General features: G+C 42.6%; 1 protein-coding gene across 4 annotated transcripts in view; it reads left to right on the top strand.

Moving 5' to 3' along the window:
* Positions 1-10802, top strand: part of tubgcp3 (tubulin gamma complex component 3) — an 88970-nt gene extending 78168 nt beyond the window's left edge. For 3 of the 4 annotated variants that reach the window (XM_067986662.1, XM_067986663.1, XM_067986660.1), the window contains 3 exons: positions 465-605; positions 3062-3178; positions 10123-10802. In XM_067986662.1, coding sequence (XP_067842763.1) covers positions 465-605; positions 3062-3178; positions 10123-10284 — 420 coding nt within the window. In that variant the 3' untranslated portion in view covers positions 10285-10802. The remainder of the gene's footprint in view (positions 1-464; positions 606-3061; positions 3179-10122) is intronic. The other variant, XM_067986664.1, reaches the window with a different exon arrangement.
* The last annotated feature ends 2250 nt before the right edge of the window (positions 10803-13052 follow it).

The raw sequence follows: 13052 nt of genomic DNA, 5'->3' as shown, positions 1-13052 counted from the left end.
GGGATAATATTTATATTCAGCTAAATAATCATTAATTTAATAGCACAAGTTTTATTAAACTTTTACAGGGAAACTGTTTAGTTGTGGGGGGGGGCGGCAGGGGAATCTGCTTGTGACGTGGGTCACTGTATTATGTACGAGGTCCTGGACGCTCCCCATGTCTGGGAGGACCATGTACAGGACGTCGCTCTGATTGCTGACGCTCAAGCTCAAGGTCTGTGAACTGCAGGGACAGCTGGAGTCGCTCAGTCACGTTCCACGATGTGGTCACCCTGTGGGCAGAGGGAAGGAGGTGAAAGCTATGTCCTGTCACTGTCTGGAAGTTAGTGCTGTAACGGGGCCTAATTGGGAGATTCCTCCATTCTGAATGTTGTTGGGGGGGTGCTGGGGGAAGGATGAAAAATGTTGTGTCTGTTGACAGATAAATGATACAATTTCTGAAACTTAATTTGTGTCCATTCAAGGAACTGTTAACCCAGCTTCGAGCACTTTTCGATCGAATCCTGGAGTTTCAGAATGCTCAGGATTCCATGTACAGGTCGTCCCTGGAGGAGCTGCATCACAGGCTTCAGTACGCGGAGAGAAAGAAAGAACGACAGGCAGAGGTATGATGCATACATTGGTGAGGGCTTTGTGTCCCATAGATAGAATAGGGGATCTATAAGCAGCTGCGTGTACAGGTAGAACAGGCGATCTATAAATAAAGATCCAAATCGATTTTCATTTATATAACACCTTTCATCTCTGGACGCCCCAAAGCACTTTACAGCCAGTGAAGCATTTTGAAGTGTGGTCACTGTTGTAACCTAGGCAGATATGACAGCCAATTTGCGCACAGCGAGGTCCCACAATCAGCGGTAGTATAATGGCCAAATCATTTGTTTTTGAAGATGTTGATTCAGAGATAAATATTGGCCAGGGCACCGGGGAGAACTCCCCTGCTCTTCCAATAGTGCCATAGGATCTTTTCCATCCACCTAGGAGGGCAGAGGAGCCTCTGTTTAATATCTCATCTGACGGTGCTGCCCCCGAGTGTCAGTCTGGATTCTGTGCCCAAGTCTCTTGAGTGGGACTTGAACCCACGAACTTCTGACCCAGGCAAGAGTGCTCTCCACTGAGCCGCAGCTGACACCATGTGTAACACTGGCCTGTTCACTCTCAATCTGAATTCTTTATTCAACCTCCACATCTGATACAGATGTTAATGCTGGTCAGATCCAACGCCGAGGCCAAACAGCAATAGCCCACCTATGGATAATCCAGTCACGCCATTTTCTTACACCAGAATAAGGTGTCAATCGAGGAATCTGCTGCAAGGGACTTTCTTGCACTTAGAATCATAGAAAGTTACGGCACAGAAGGAGGCCATTCGGCCCATTGTGTCCGTGCCGGCCAAAAAAGAGCTTTGCAGCTTGATCCCACTTTCCAGCACTTGGTCTGTAGCCCTGTAGGTTACGGCACTTGAAGTGCACATCCAAGTACTTTTTAAATGAGATGAGGGTTTCTGCCTTTATCACCCTTTCAGGCAATGAGTTCCAGACCCCCACCACTCTCTAGGTGAAAAAAATTCTCCTCAGCTCCCCTCTAATCCTTCTACCAATTATTTTAAATCTATGCCTCCTGGTCACTGACCCCTCTGCTAAGGGAAATAGGTCCTTCCTATCCACTCCATCTGTTCCTGTCATTATTTTATACACCTCAGTTAAGTCTCTCCTCAGCCTCCTTTGTTCCAAAGAAAACAACCCCAGCCTATCCAATCTTTTCTCATAGCTAAAATTCTCCAGTCCTGGCAACATCCTCGTAAATCCCTTCTGTACCCTCTCTAGTGCAATTACATGCTTCCTGTAATGTGGTGATCAGAACGGTACACAGTACTCAAGCTGTGGTCTAACCAATATTTTATACAGTTCTAGCATAACCTCCCTACTCTTATATTCTATGCCTCGGCTAATAAAGGAAAGTATCCCGTATGCCTTTTTAACCACCTTATCTATCTGTCCTGCCACCTTCAGGGATCTGTGGACATGCACTCCAAGGTCCCTCTCTTCCTCTACACCTCTCAGTATCCTCCCATTTATTGTGTATTCCCTTGCCTTGTTTGCCCTCCACAAATGCATTACCTCACACTTCTCCAGATTGAATTCAATTTGCCACTTTTCTCCCACCTGACCAGTGCATTGATACCTTCCTGCAGTCTACAGCTTTCCTCCTCACTATCAACCACACAGCCAATTTTTGTATCATCTGCAAACTTCTTGATCAAGCCCCACATTCAAGTCCAAGTCATTAATATATATCACAAAAAGCAAGGGACCTCGTACTGAGCCTTGTGGAACCCCGCTGGAAACAGCCTTCCAGTCGCAAAAGCATCTGTCAACCATTACCCTTTGCTTCCTGCCACTGAGGCAATTTTGGATCCAGGACTTCAACGACTATAGTTACTATGATCCATTTCTAAGTCTGTATGTACGGCAGCACTTTTTGGCAAGGGTCATCCAACAGCAAGAGCTAATTCTTGAGCTTTTGAAGCATTCCTCTACATGGGATTGTGACAGCTTTGGGAATTGAGGTGCGAGAAAGCCTGCCTCACTCGAGACACTCTGTGCTGGGAGTGAGGTCTGGTATCAGTGCCAACGTATCAGCCCTAGCTATTTGCTTTGGGGAAGAAGTGTGCCACCATAGCAATAAGGGGGAGCACTGTCCTTTTCCAGCTATGTCCATCACTCCGCGGAGGAATGGTCTGAGGAGGGGAGGGACGGGCAATGGAGTGGAGGGGAAGGGAGGGCCGGGGAGTGGAGGGACGGGCTGGGGAGTGGAGGGAAAGTTGACATGCCAATTGCAGAGGAACAGTTATTACAATGATTCCCAGGAGCTCTGTATATGCTACAAGGAAGGAAGCTTGTGGTTTGGCTCTCTCCCAACGCACTATATTCATGCTCACGACAGAATGATGCTGGAAAACCTTTGGTTCCAATGCCGTTCTGTCATGTGGTAAAATCCTGTTGCGCATAAGTCCGATTATTGGAGTCCATGCAAATCATTACTTTTTTTCTCCATTTAGGGTAAGTGGGGAACAACATCAGCTGAAGAAGAGGCAGAAAATAAAAGAGTTCACCAATTCCAACAGTTAATACCAAAAATGTGTTCCCAGATCCGTGTGTGCTCTCACTTCTATCAGGTACTTGATTCAAATAACTGTTCACAGAATGTATGTTGAGTACAGTGAATGATGGAGTCGAGATTTAGTGCTGCAGTCACAATAATAGCAGGTGATCGCTAACTTTACTATAATACACCGTGTAATCTGAGATATGTAAAGTGAAGTGGGATTGGCTTCCTGCTGTCCTTAAAGGAAGCTTTGTAAAAATATTTGTGAATTTAAACTCTTACACTTTCTAATATATTTTATTACATAGAATGTACAGCACAGAAACAGGCCATTCGGCCCAACTGCTCTTATTCCGGATTTAATGCTCCACACCAGCTTCCTCCCTCCCTACTTCATCTCCCCCTATCAGCATATCCTTCTATTCCTCTCGTGTTTATTGAGCTTCCGCTTAACTGCATCTATGCTATTCGCCTCAACTACTCCATGTGGTAGCAAGTTCCACATTCTAACCACTCTCTGGGTAAAGAAGTTTCTCCTGAATTCCCTATTGGATTTATTAGTGACTATTTTATATTGATAGCCCCTAGTTCTGGTCTCCCCCACAAGTGGAAACATCTCTTATGTCTACCCTATCAAACCCTTCATAATCTTAACAACCTCTATCAGGTCAGCCCTCAGCTTTCTCTTTTCTAGAGTAAAGAGCCTCAGCCTGTTCAATCTTTCCTGATAAGGATGATACCAGAATTGAAAGGTTATACCTGTGAATCTTTTTTGCACCTTCTCCAATGCCTCTATATCCTTTTTATAATATGGAGACCAGAACTGTTCACAGTATTCAAGTGTGGTCTAACCAAGGTTCTATACAAGTTCAACATAACTTCTCTGCTTTTCAATTCTATCCCTCTAGAAATATACCCAGTGCTTGGTTTGCTTTATTTATGGCCTTATTAACCAGCATCACTACTTTTAGTGATTTGTGTATCTGTTCCCCCAGACCCCTCTGCTCCTCTACCCCATTTAGACTCTTATTATCCAAGCAGTATGTGGCCTCCTTATTCTTCCTACCAAAATATAATACCCCTCAGTTACCTATGTTGAAATTCATTTGCCAATTACACGCCCATTCTGCAAGTTTATTAATGTCTTCCTGTATTTTGTTACAGTTCTCATCTGTATTAACTACAACCCCCCCCCCAAATTTGGTGTCATCCGCAAATTTTGAAATTGTACTTTTGAGTCCAAATCGTTTATGTAAATAGTGAGCAACAGTGGTCCTAGCACTGATCCTTATGGAAAACCACTTCCCACCTCTTGCCAGTCTGAGTAATTACCTTTAACCCCTACTAAAAACCTGCATCACATTTCCTGTTGCTCTGGTGCAAATATTTATGCAAATTTTCATCATACTTAAATTTGTCCGACCACAATTTATAATTTCTTGTACCTGATTGGTTCCTATTCAAATTTATTATTTTGAGAGTCTAATTTATTAGTTGCGATTCTGATTCATTAATTGTAACACTTACTGGTTATAAGGTCTATAGGAAGGATAGGGAAACTGGTAAAGGGGGAGGAGTAGCCTTGGTGATTAAGGATGAAATTACTTCAATGATAAGAGAGGATATAATGAGAGGTAAGCAGGCAGTGGAGACTTCATGCGTAGAATTAAGAAATAGAAAAGGATTTAAGACTGTAGTGGGAGTAGTGTATAGGCCCCCTGGTAGCAGCTGTGAAGTGGCAGAATGTATAAATGCAGAGATGAGACAAGCACATAGCAAAGGCAGAGTGGCCTTAATGGGGGATTTTAACTTTCATATAGATTGGGATCAACAGACGAGCTCATGTCAGAAAGGTATCAAATTTCTTGTGTGTTCAGGACAGCTTTCTGCAACACTATGTCCTAGAACCAGCAAGGGGGCAGGCCATATTAGATTTAATAATGAATAATAATCCAGATTTAGTTAACAGCCTAACGGTGCGTAAACATTTGTCTAATAGCGATCATAATATGATCGAGTTCAACATTGCGTTTGAAAGGGAGAAACTCGTATCAGCTACTAGGATTCTAAATTTAGGTAAGGCCATCTTCAACGGGATGAGACAGAAACTGACATAAAAACATAGAAAATAGGAGTAAGAGTAGGCCATTCGGCCCTTCGGGCCTGCTCCGCCATTCAAAATGATCATGGCTGATAGTCTAACTCAGTACTCTGTTCCTGCTTTTTCCCCATATCCCTTGAAATATATCTATCTCCTTCTTGAATACATCTAATGACTTGGCCTCCACTGCCTTCTGTGGTAGAGAATTCCACAGGTTCACCACCCTCTGAGTGAAGAAATTTCTCCTCATCTCGGTTCTAAAGGGCATACCCCGTATCCTGAGACTGTGACCCCTGGTTCTGGACTCCCCAGCCATCGGGAACATCCTCCCTGCATCTAGTCTGTTTAGTCCTGTTAAAATTTTATATGTTTCGATGAGATCACCTCTCATTCTTCTAAACTCTAGTGAATATAGGCCTAGTCGACCCAATCTCTCCTCATACATCAGTCCTGCCATCCCAGGAATCAGTCTGGTAAACCTTCGTTGCACTCCCTCCATGGCAAGGACATCCTTCCTTAGATAAGGAGACCAAAACTGCACTCAGTACTCCAGATGTGGTCTCACCAAGGCCCTGTATAACTGCAGTAAGACATCCCTGCTCCTGTTCTCAAATCCTCTTGCAATGAAGGCCAACATACCATTCACCTTCCTAACTGCTTGCTGCACCTGAATGCTCGCTTTCAGCGACTGGTGTACAAGGACACCCAGGTCTTGTTGCACCTCCCCTTTTCCCAATCTAGCACCATTCAGATAACCTGCCTTTCTGTTTTTACAACCAAAGTGGATAACCTCACATTTATCCACGTTATACTGCATCTGCCATGTTCTTGCCCACTCACCCAACTTGTCTAAATCACATTGGAGCCTCTTTGCATCCTCCTCACAGCTCACATTCCACCCCAGCTTTGTGTTGTCTGCAAACTTGGAAATGTTACATTCCATTCCTTCATCCAAATCATTGATATATATTGTGAATAGCTGGGGCCCAAGCACTGATCCCTGCGGTACCCCACTAGTCACTGCCTGCCACCCGGAAAAAGACCTGTTTATTCCTACTCTCCGTTTCCTGTCTGTCAACCAATTCTCAATCCATGCCAGTATATTCCCCCCAATCCCATGTGCTTTAATTTTGCACACTAACCTCTTGTGTGGGACCTTATCAAAAGCCTTCTGAAAATCCAAATACACCACATCCACTGGTTCTCCCCTATCTAGTCTACTAGTTACATCCTCAAAAAAACTCCAGTAGATTTGTTAAGCATGGTTTCCCTTTCATAAACCCATGCTGACTTTGTCCAATCCCGGTAATGCCCTCCAACAGTAAACTGGGCAAATCTGTTAATGGGTAAAATGACAGATGATCAGTGGAAGGTGTTCAAAAAAAAAATTTAACGTGATACAGAACCACTTCATACCCCTAAGGGGCAAGAGCTCTACTTACCCAAAAAAAAAGCCATGGACAACAAAAGGTAAGGGACAACATAAAACTAAAAGAAACAGCATTCAAAAATAGCACAGATCCTGGTGACTGGGAGAGATATAAAGAACAGCAAAGGGGGACAAAACAGATAGTAAGAGATACAAAAAGGAGGTATGAAAAGAAACTTGCAAAGGATATCAAAATCAACACAAAAAAAATTTACAATTATATTAGGAAAAAGTGGGGGGTCAAGAGCAACGTGGGTACCTTAAAAACTGATAATAGAATCATAGAATCGTTACAGCTCAGAAGGAGGGCATGCAACTCTTTGTAAGAGCAATCCAGTTAGTCCCATTTCCCTGCTCTTTCCCCATAGCCCTGCAAATTTTTTCTCTCCAAATATTTATCCAATCCCTTTTTGAAAGCGGCGCTTGAATCTGCATCCACCACCCTTTCAGGCAGCGCGTTCCAGACCATAACTACTCACTGCATAAAAAAGTTTCTCCTCACATCATAGGAACATAGGAACAAGAGTAGGCCATTCAGCCCCTCGAGCCCGCTCCACCATTTGATAAGATCATGGTTGATCTGTGATCTAACTCCCTGTACCTGCCTTTGGCCCATATCCCCTAATACCTTTGGTTGGCAAAAAGCTATCTATCTCAGATTTAAAATTAACAATTGAGCGAGCATCAATTGCCATTTGTGGAAGAGAGTTCCAAACTTCTACCACCCTTTGTGTGTAAAAGTGTTTTCTAATCTCACTCCTGAAAGTCTGACTCTAATTTTTAGACCGTGCCCCCTAGTCCCAGAATCCCCAACCAGCAGAAATAGTTTCTCTCCATCCACCCTATCCGTTCCCCTTAATATCTTATAAACTTCGATCAGATCACCCCTTAACCTTCTAAACTCGAGAATACAACCCCAATTTATGTAATCTCTCCTCGTAACTTAACCCTTGGAGTCTGGGTATCATTCTAGTAAACCTACGCTGCACTCCCTCCAAGGCCAATATGTCCTTCCGAAGGTGCGGTGCCCAGAACTGCTCACAGTACTCCAGGTGTGGTCTAACCAGGGTTTTGTATAGCTGCAGCATAACTTCTGCCCCCTTGTACTCCAGTCCTCTACATATAAAGGCCAACATTCTATTAGTCTCATTGATTATTTTCTGCATCTCTTCATGACACTTCAATGATCTATGTACCTGAACCCCTAAGTCCCTTTGGACATCTGCTGTTTTTAACTTTTTACCATTTAGAAAGTACCCTGTTCTATCCTTTTTTGGTCCAAAGTGGATGACCTCACATTTGCCACAGTTTTGCCCATTCACCTAATCCATCAATATCGCTTTGTAATTTTATGTTTTCATCTACACTGCTTACAATGCCACCAATCTTTGTGTCATCGGCAGACTTGGATATGAGACTTTCTATGCCTTCATCTAATAATAAATATTGTGAATAATTGAGGCCCCAAGACACATCCCTGTGGGACTCCACTAGTCACATCCTGCCAATGTGAGTACCTACCCATTATCCCTACTCTCTGTCGCCTTTCGCTCAGCCAACTTCCGAACCAAGTCCGTACTTTCCCCTCAGTTCCATGGGCTTTTATCTTAGCTAACAGATTCTTAAATGGGACTTTATCAAATGCCTTCTGGAAGTCCATATATAAACATCCATTGACATTCCCTGTCCACTACTTTAGTCACCTCTTCATAAAATTCAATCAGGTTTGTCAGGCACGACCTACCTTTCACAAATCCATGCTGGCTCTCTCTGATTAACCGAAAATTTTTGAGGTGTTCAGTCACTCTATCCTTAATTATAGACTCCAGCATTTTCCCCACAACAGATGTTAGGCTAACTGGTCTATAATTCCCTGGTTTCCCTCTCTCTCCATTCTTAAAAAGTGGAGTGACATGTGCAATTTTCCAATCTAGAAGGACTGTTCCTGAATCTAGAGAACTTTGAAAGATTATAGTTAGGGCATCTGCAATGTGCTCACCTACTTCCTTTAAAACCCTGGGATGGAAACCATCTGGTCCAGGGGATTTATCACTCTTTAGTGCTATTATTTTCTTCATTGCTGTTGTTTTACATATGTTAATTTTATTGAGTCCCTTTCCCCTAATCAGTGTTAGTTTTCTTGGGATTTCCAACATGCTATCCTCTCTTTCTACTGTAAATACTGACGCAAAGTAATTATTCAACATGTCCGCCATTTCCCCTTTGTCAATGACAATATCCCCACTTTCAGCTTTTAAGGAGCCAACACTGCTCCTGACCACCCTCTTTTTCCTAATATAACTATACAAGTTCTTCGTATTGGTTTTGATATCCCTTGCAAGTTTCTTTTCATACTCTCTTTTTGTAGCTCTTACTATCTGTTTTGTGACCCTTTGTTGATCTTTGTATCTTTCCCATTCGCCAGGATCTGTACCATTTTTTGCCTTTTTGTATGCCCTTTCCTTATGTCTTATACTGTCCCTTACCTCTTTAGTTGTCCATGGCTGTTTTTTTTGGCAAGTAGAATTCTTGCCCCTCAGGGGTATAAACCGATTCTGTATCACGTTAAATGTTTCTTTAAACATTTCCCACTGATCATCAGTTGTTTTACCCATTAACAGATTTGCCCAGTTTACTGTGGACAGTCTCTGTCTCATCCCATTGAAGTCGGCCTTACCCAAGTCTAGAATCTTAGCAGCTGATTCACTTTTTTCCCTTTCAAACACTACCTTGAACTTGATCATGTTATGATCGCTATTGGATAGATGTTCACGCACAGTTAAGCTGTTAACTGAATCTGGTTCATTACTCATTACTAAATCTAATATGGCTTGCCCCCTTGTTGCCTCTAGGACATACTGCTGTAGAAAACTATCCCGGACACACACAAGAAATTCACTACCTTTCTGACAGTTGCTAGTCTGCTTTTCCCAATCTATGTGAAGGTTGAAGTCCCCCATTAAGACCACTATGCCTTTGTTACATGCTTGTCTAGTCTCTGCATTTATACAATCTAGCACTTCAGAGCTGCTGCCAGGGGTCCTATACACAAGTCCCACAATAGTCTTCCATCCTTTCCTATTTCTCAATTCAACCCATAAGGTCTCTGTTGGCTGCTTACCTCTCGTTATATCCTCCTTTATCATTGAAGTAATTTCATCTCTAATCACTAAGGCTATTCCTCCCCCTCTTCCATTTTCCCTATCTCTCCTGTAGACCTTATTTAATTTGAAGATCAGCCATGATCTTATTGAATGGCAGAGCAGGCTCGAGGGGGCTGAATGGCCTACTCCTGCTCCTATTTCTTGTGTTCTAACATCTTTCATGTCCTTTTTTGTTTCTTTAACTAATTTAGTGAGGAAGTGCAGCTTTGAACAAAAGCTTTCTTGTGAACTAAATTTGCTTATGTATATAGTTGCCTTATGTTCAGAATGTCTCAATGCTGACAAATTTAATGTAATTTATCTTCCTTTCGTTTCCTTAGGACATTGTTCAGCAATTCCTGGTACTGCTGACAAAAAGTTCTCATGAATGTCTCCGTTTCCTTAACTTCAGGCTAGACTTCAATGAACATTACAAAGCGAGAGACCCAAGGCTTCGAGCCTCACTGGGCAGCACCAGGGGCAAACGGAACTCAGCAATGTAACACTGCTGTCCGGAGACATTTCTGTCCATTATTAATAGGGCTACAGTTATATTTACCTTGGGTTTCTTCTCTTCCTGCGATCCTGTTGAACTTTTGTTTGTACTGGTTGCCAGTGATGTTTTGCACCATTGGGAGGAGGGGGATTAATTAATCATCTGTTGTTGATAAAATGGTAAATCACTTGAGAGAGAATTGTACTCCACATCAGTGTAAGTTATTTATAGTCCATTAATGTTTTGTTCGTGAATTAAACTGAAGTTTGTTGCGATTGGTATTTTTTTAACATCAAATGCAGCTTTGCTGACAGTACTTTGCAGTGTGTAGAGAACGTGAATCGTTCATAGAACTAAACCCGCATTTTATTTTACAGATGGCAAAATGCTTTAAACAGTAACAAAAAAGTCTTTTTTTTTAAAGAGAAGCACTTCCTCGTTTTCATGTAACACGTCCTAGATTGGCAAGTATGGAGTTCATTTTAAAAACTCAACGTATTCAATGATTAAAACACTCAGTTTTCACATTGTGTAGATATTTTTTATTATCTGTGCAAAATAAATCTCCTGATGTACTACAATTCCCTTACAGGGTGAAAGAAATAACTAAATTTTTTTTTTTTTAAAGTTACATTTGTATTGCAGTTCATACAATTTTTTTAGCACTGGTAAATCCTCCAGCTTTAGACCGTTTTGCTCTGCTGCTGCGTGGAACTGTGTCCCTTTAAGGCCACAAGGTCTCCTTTCCATTAAGTAAATTGTGGGTGCAGGGATCTCCAGACTACAGGTCAGTGTTTCTTTTTAAAGTGTGGTTGGAAAGGTCAGTCGGGGTTTACAGAGATTTGGCACCTGAGATATTTTCTATTGTTGAGGGTCCAAATGGAACATAGGAACAGAAGTAGGCCATTCAGCCCATTGAGCCTGTTCCGCCATTCAGTTAGATCATGGCTGATCTGTATCTTAACTCCATTTACCTGCCTTGGTTCCATATCCCTTACTACCCTTACCTAACTTAACAAAAATCTATCAATCTCAGTTTTGACATTTTCAATTGACCCCCAGCCTCAAAAGCTTTTTGGGGGGGAGAGAGTTCCAGATTTCCACTCCCCTTTGTGTGAAGAACTGTTTCCTGACATCACCCCTATCAAATCAAGTGGGGTGTGATTTTGAGGAAGACCTGGGTATACCTCCTGCATTATCACTGAGCAGGCTGAATGGTAAATGGACAGGCATTACACTAAAAACATGGGTGATTGGGAATGCTTGGAAGGTCTGAATACCCTTAATAACTGATCTGTTATCACCAACATGAGTGGATGGATGAGAAACACCTTGAATACCTTAGTTCTCAACAGGCTCAGAGGTTGGCCGTTGCTTCTGGGCTTTAATATCCTACAGTGATAGGTGTCAGCAATGGCCCCCACTGCGCCAACTCATCCCTGGGACATTATATCTGGGATAAATTAAAAAGCAGGACCTCAAAGGTAGTGATCTCAGGATTACTACCAGTGCCACGTGCTAGTGAGCATAGGAACAGGAGAATAGACCAGATGAATGCGTGGCTGCAGGGATGGTGTAGGAGGGAGGGATTTAGATTCCTGGGACATTGGGACTGGTTCTGGGGAAGGTGGGACCTGAACAAGCGGGACGGGTTTCTCCCGAGCAGGACTGGGACTGATGTCCTCGCGGGGGTGTTTGCTAGTGCTGTTGGGGAAGGTTTAAACTAGAATGGCAGGGGGATGGGAACCTGAGCAGGGAGACAGGAGGGGAAAACAAGGATAGACAGAAAGGGAAGAAACAATAGTGGAAGGCAAAGAAAACAAGAGCGAAAAACAAATAGGGCCATAGTGCAAAATAAAACCAAGATGACTAGCAATCTTAAAAAGACAAGTCTAAAGGCATTGTGTCTAAATGCGCGGAGCATTCGCAATAAGGTAGATGAATTAACAGCGCAGATAGATAGCTTATGATATAGTTGTGATTACGGAGACATGGCTGCAGGGTGACCAAGGATGGGAACTGAACATCCAGGGGTATTCAATATTTAGGAAGGACAGGCAAAAAGGAAAGGAGGTGGGGTAGCGTTGTTAGTAAAGGAGGCAATCAATGTAATAGTGAGGAAGGATACTGGCTCGGAAAATCACGATGTGGAATCTGTATGGTTGGAGCTAAGAAACACCAAGGGGCAGAAAACATTGGTGGGGGTTGTCTATAGGCCCCCAAACAGTAGTGGAGATGCAGGGGAGCGCATTTATCAGGAAATTAGAGATGCATGCAAGAAGGGTACAACTATAATCATGGGTGACTTTAATATACATATAGATTGGTCAAACCAAATTAGCAATAATACTGTGGGGGAGGAATTCCTGGAGTGTGTACGTGATGGTTTTCTAGACCAATATGTTGAAGAACCAACTAGAGAACAAGCGATCCTAGACTAGGTATTGTGCAATGAGAAAGGATTAATTAACAATCTTGTTGTGCGGGGTCCCTTAGGGAAGAGCGACCATAACATGATAGAATTCCTCATTTAAGATGGAGAGTGAAGTAGTTGAATCCGAAACTAGGGTCCTGAATCTAAATAAAGGAAATTACGAAAGTATGAGGTGCGAGTTGGCTATGATAGATCTGAGAACTTTACTAAAAGGGATGACGGTGGATAGGCAATGGCTAATATTTAAAGAACGTGTGCAGGAATTACAACAATTATTCATTCCTGTCTGGCGCAAAAATAAAACAGGAAAGGTGGCACAACTGTGGCTTACAAAATAAATT

This window comes from Heptranchias perlo, chromosome 6, assembly GCF_035084215.1.
Source record: "Heptranchias perlo isolate sHepPer1 chromosome 6, sHepPer1.hap1, whole genome shotgun sequence".
NCBI classification, from domain to species: Eukaryota; Metazoa; Chordata; class Chondrichthyes; order Hexanchiformes; family Hexanchidae; genus Heptranchias; species Heptranchias perlo.
This window is presented reverse-complemented; position numbering and strand designations above follow the sequence as displayed.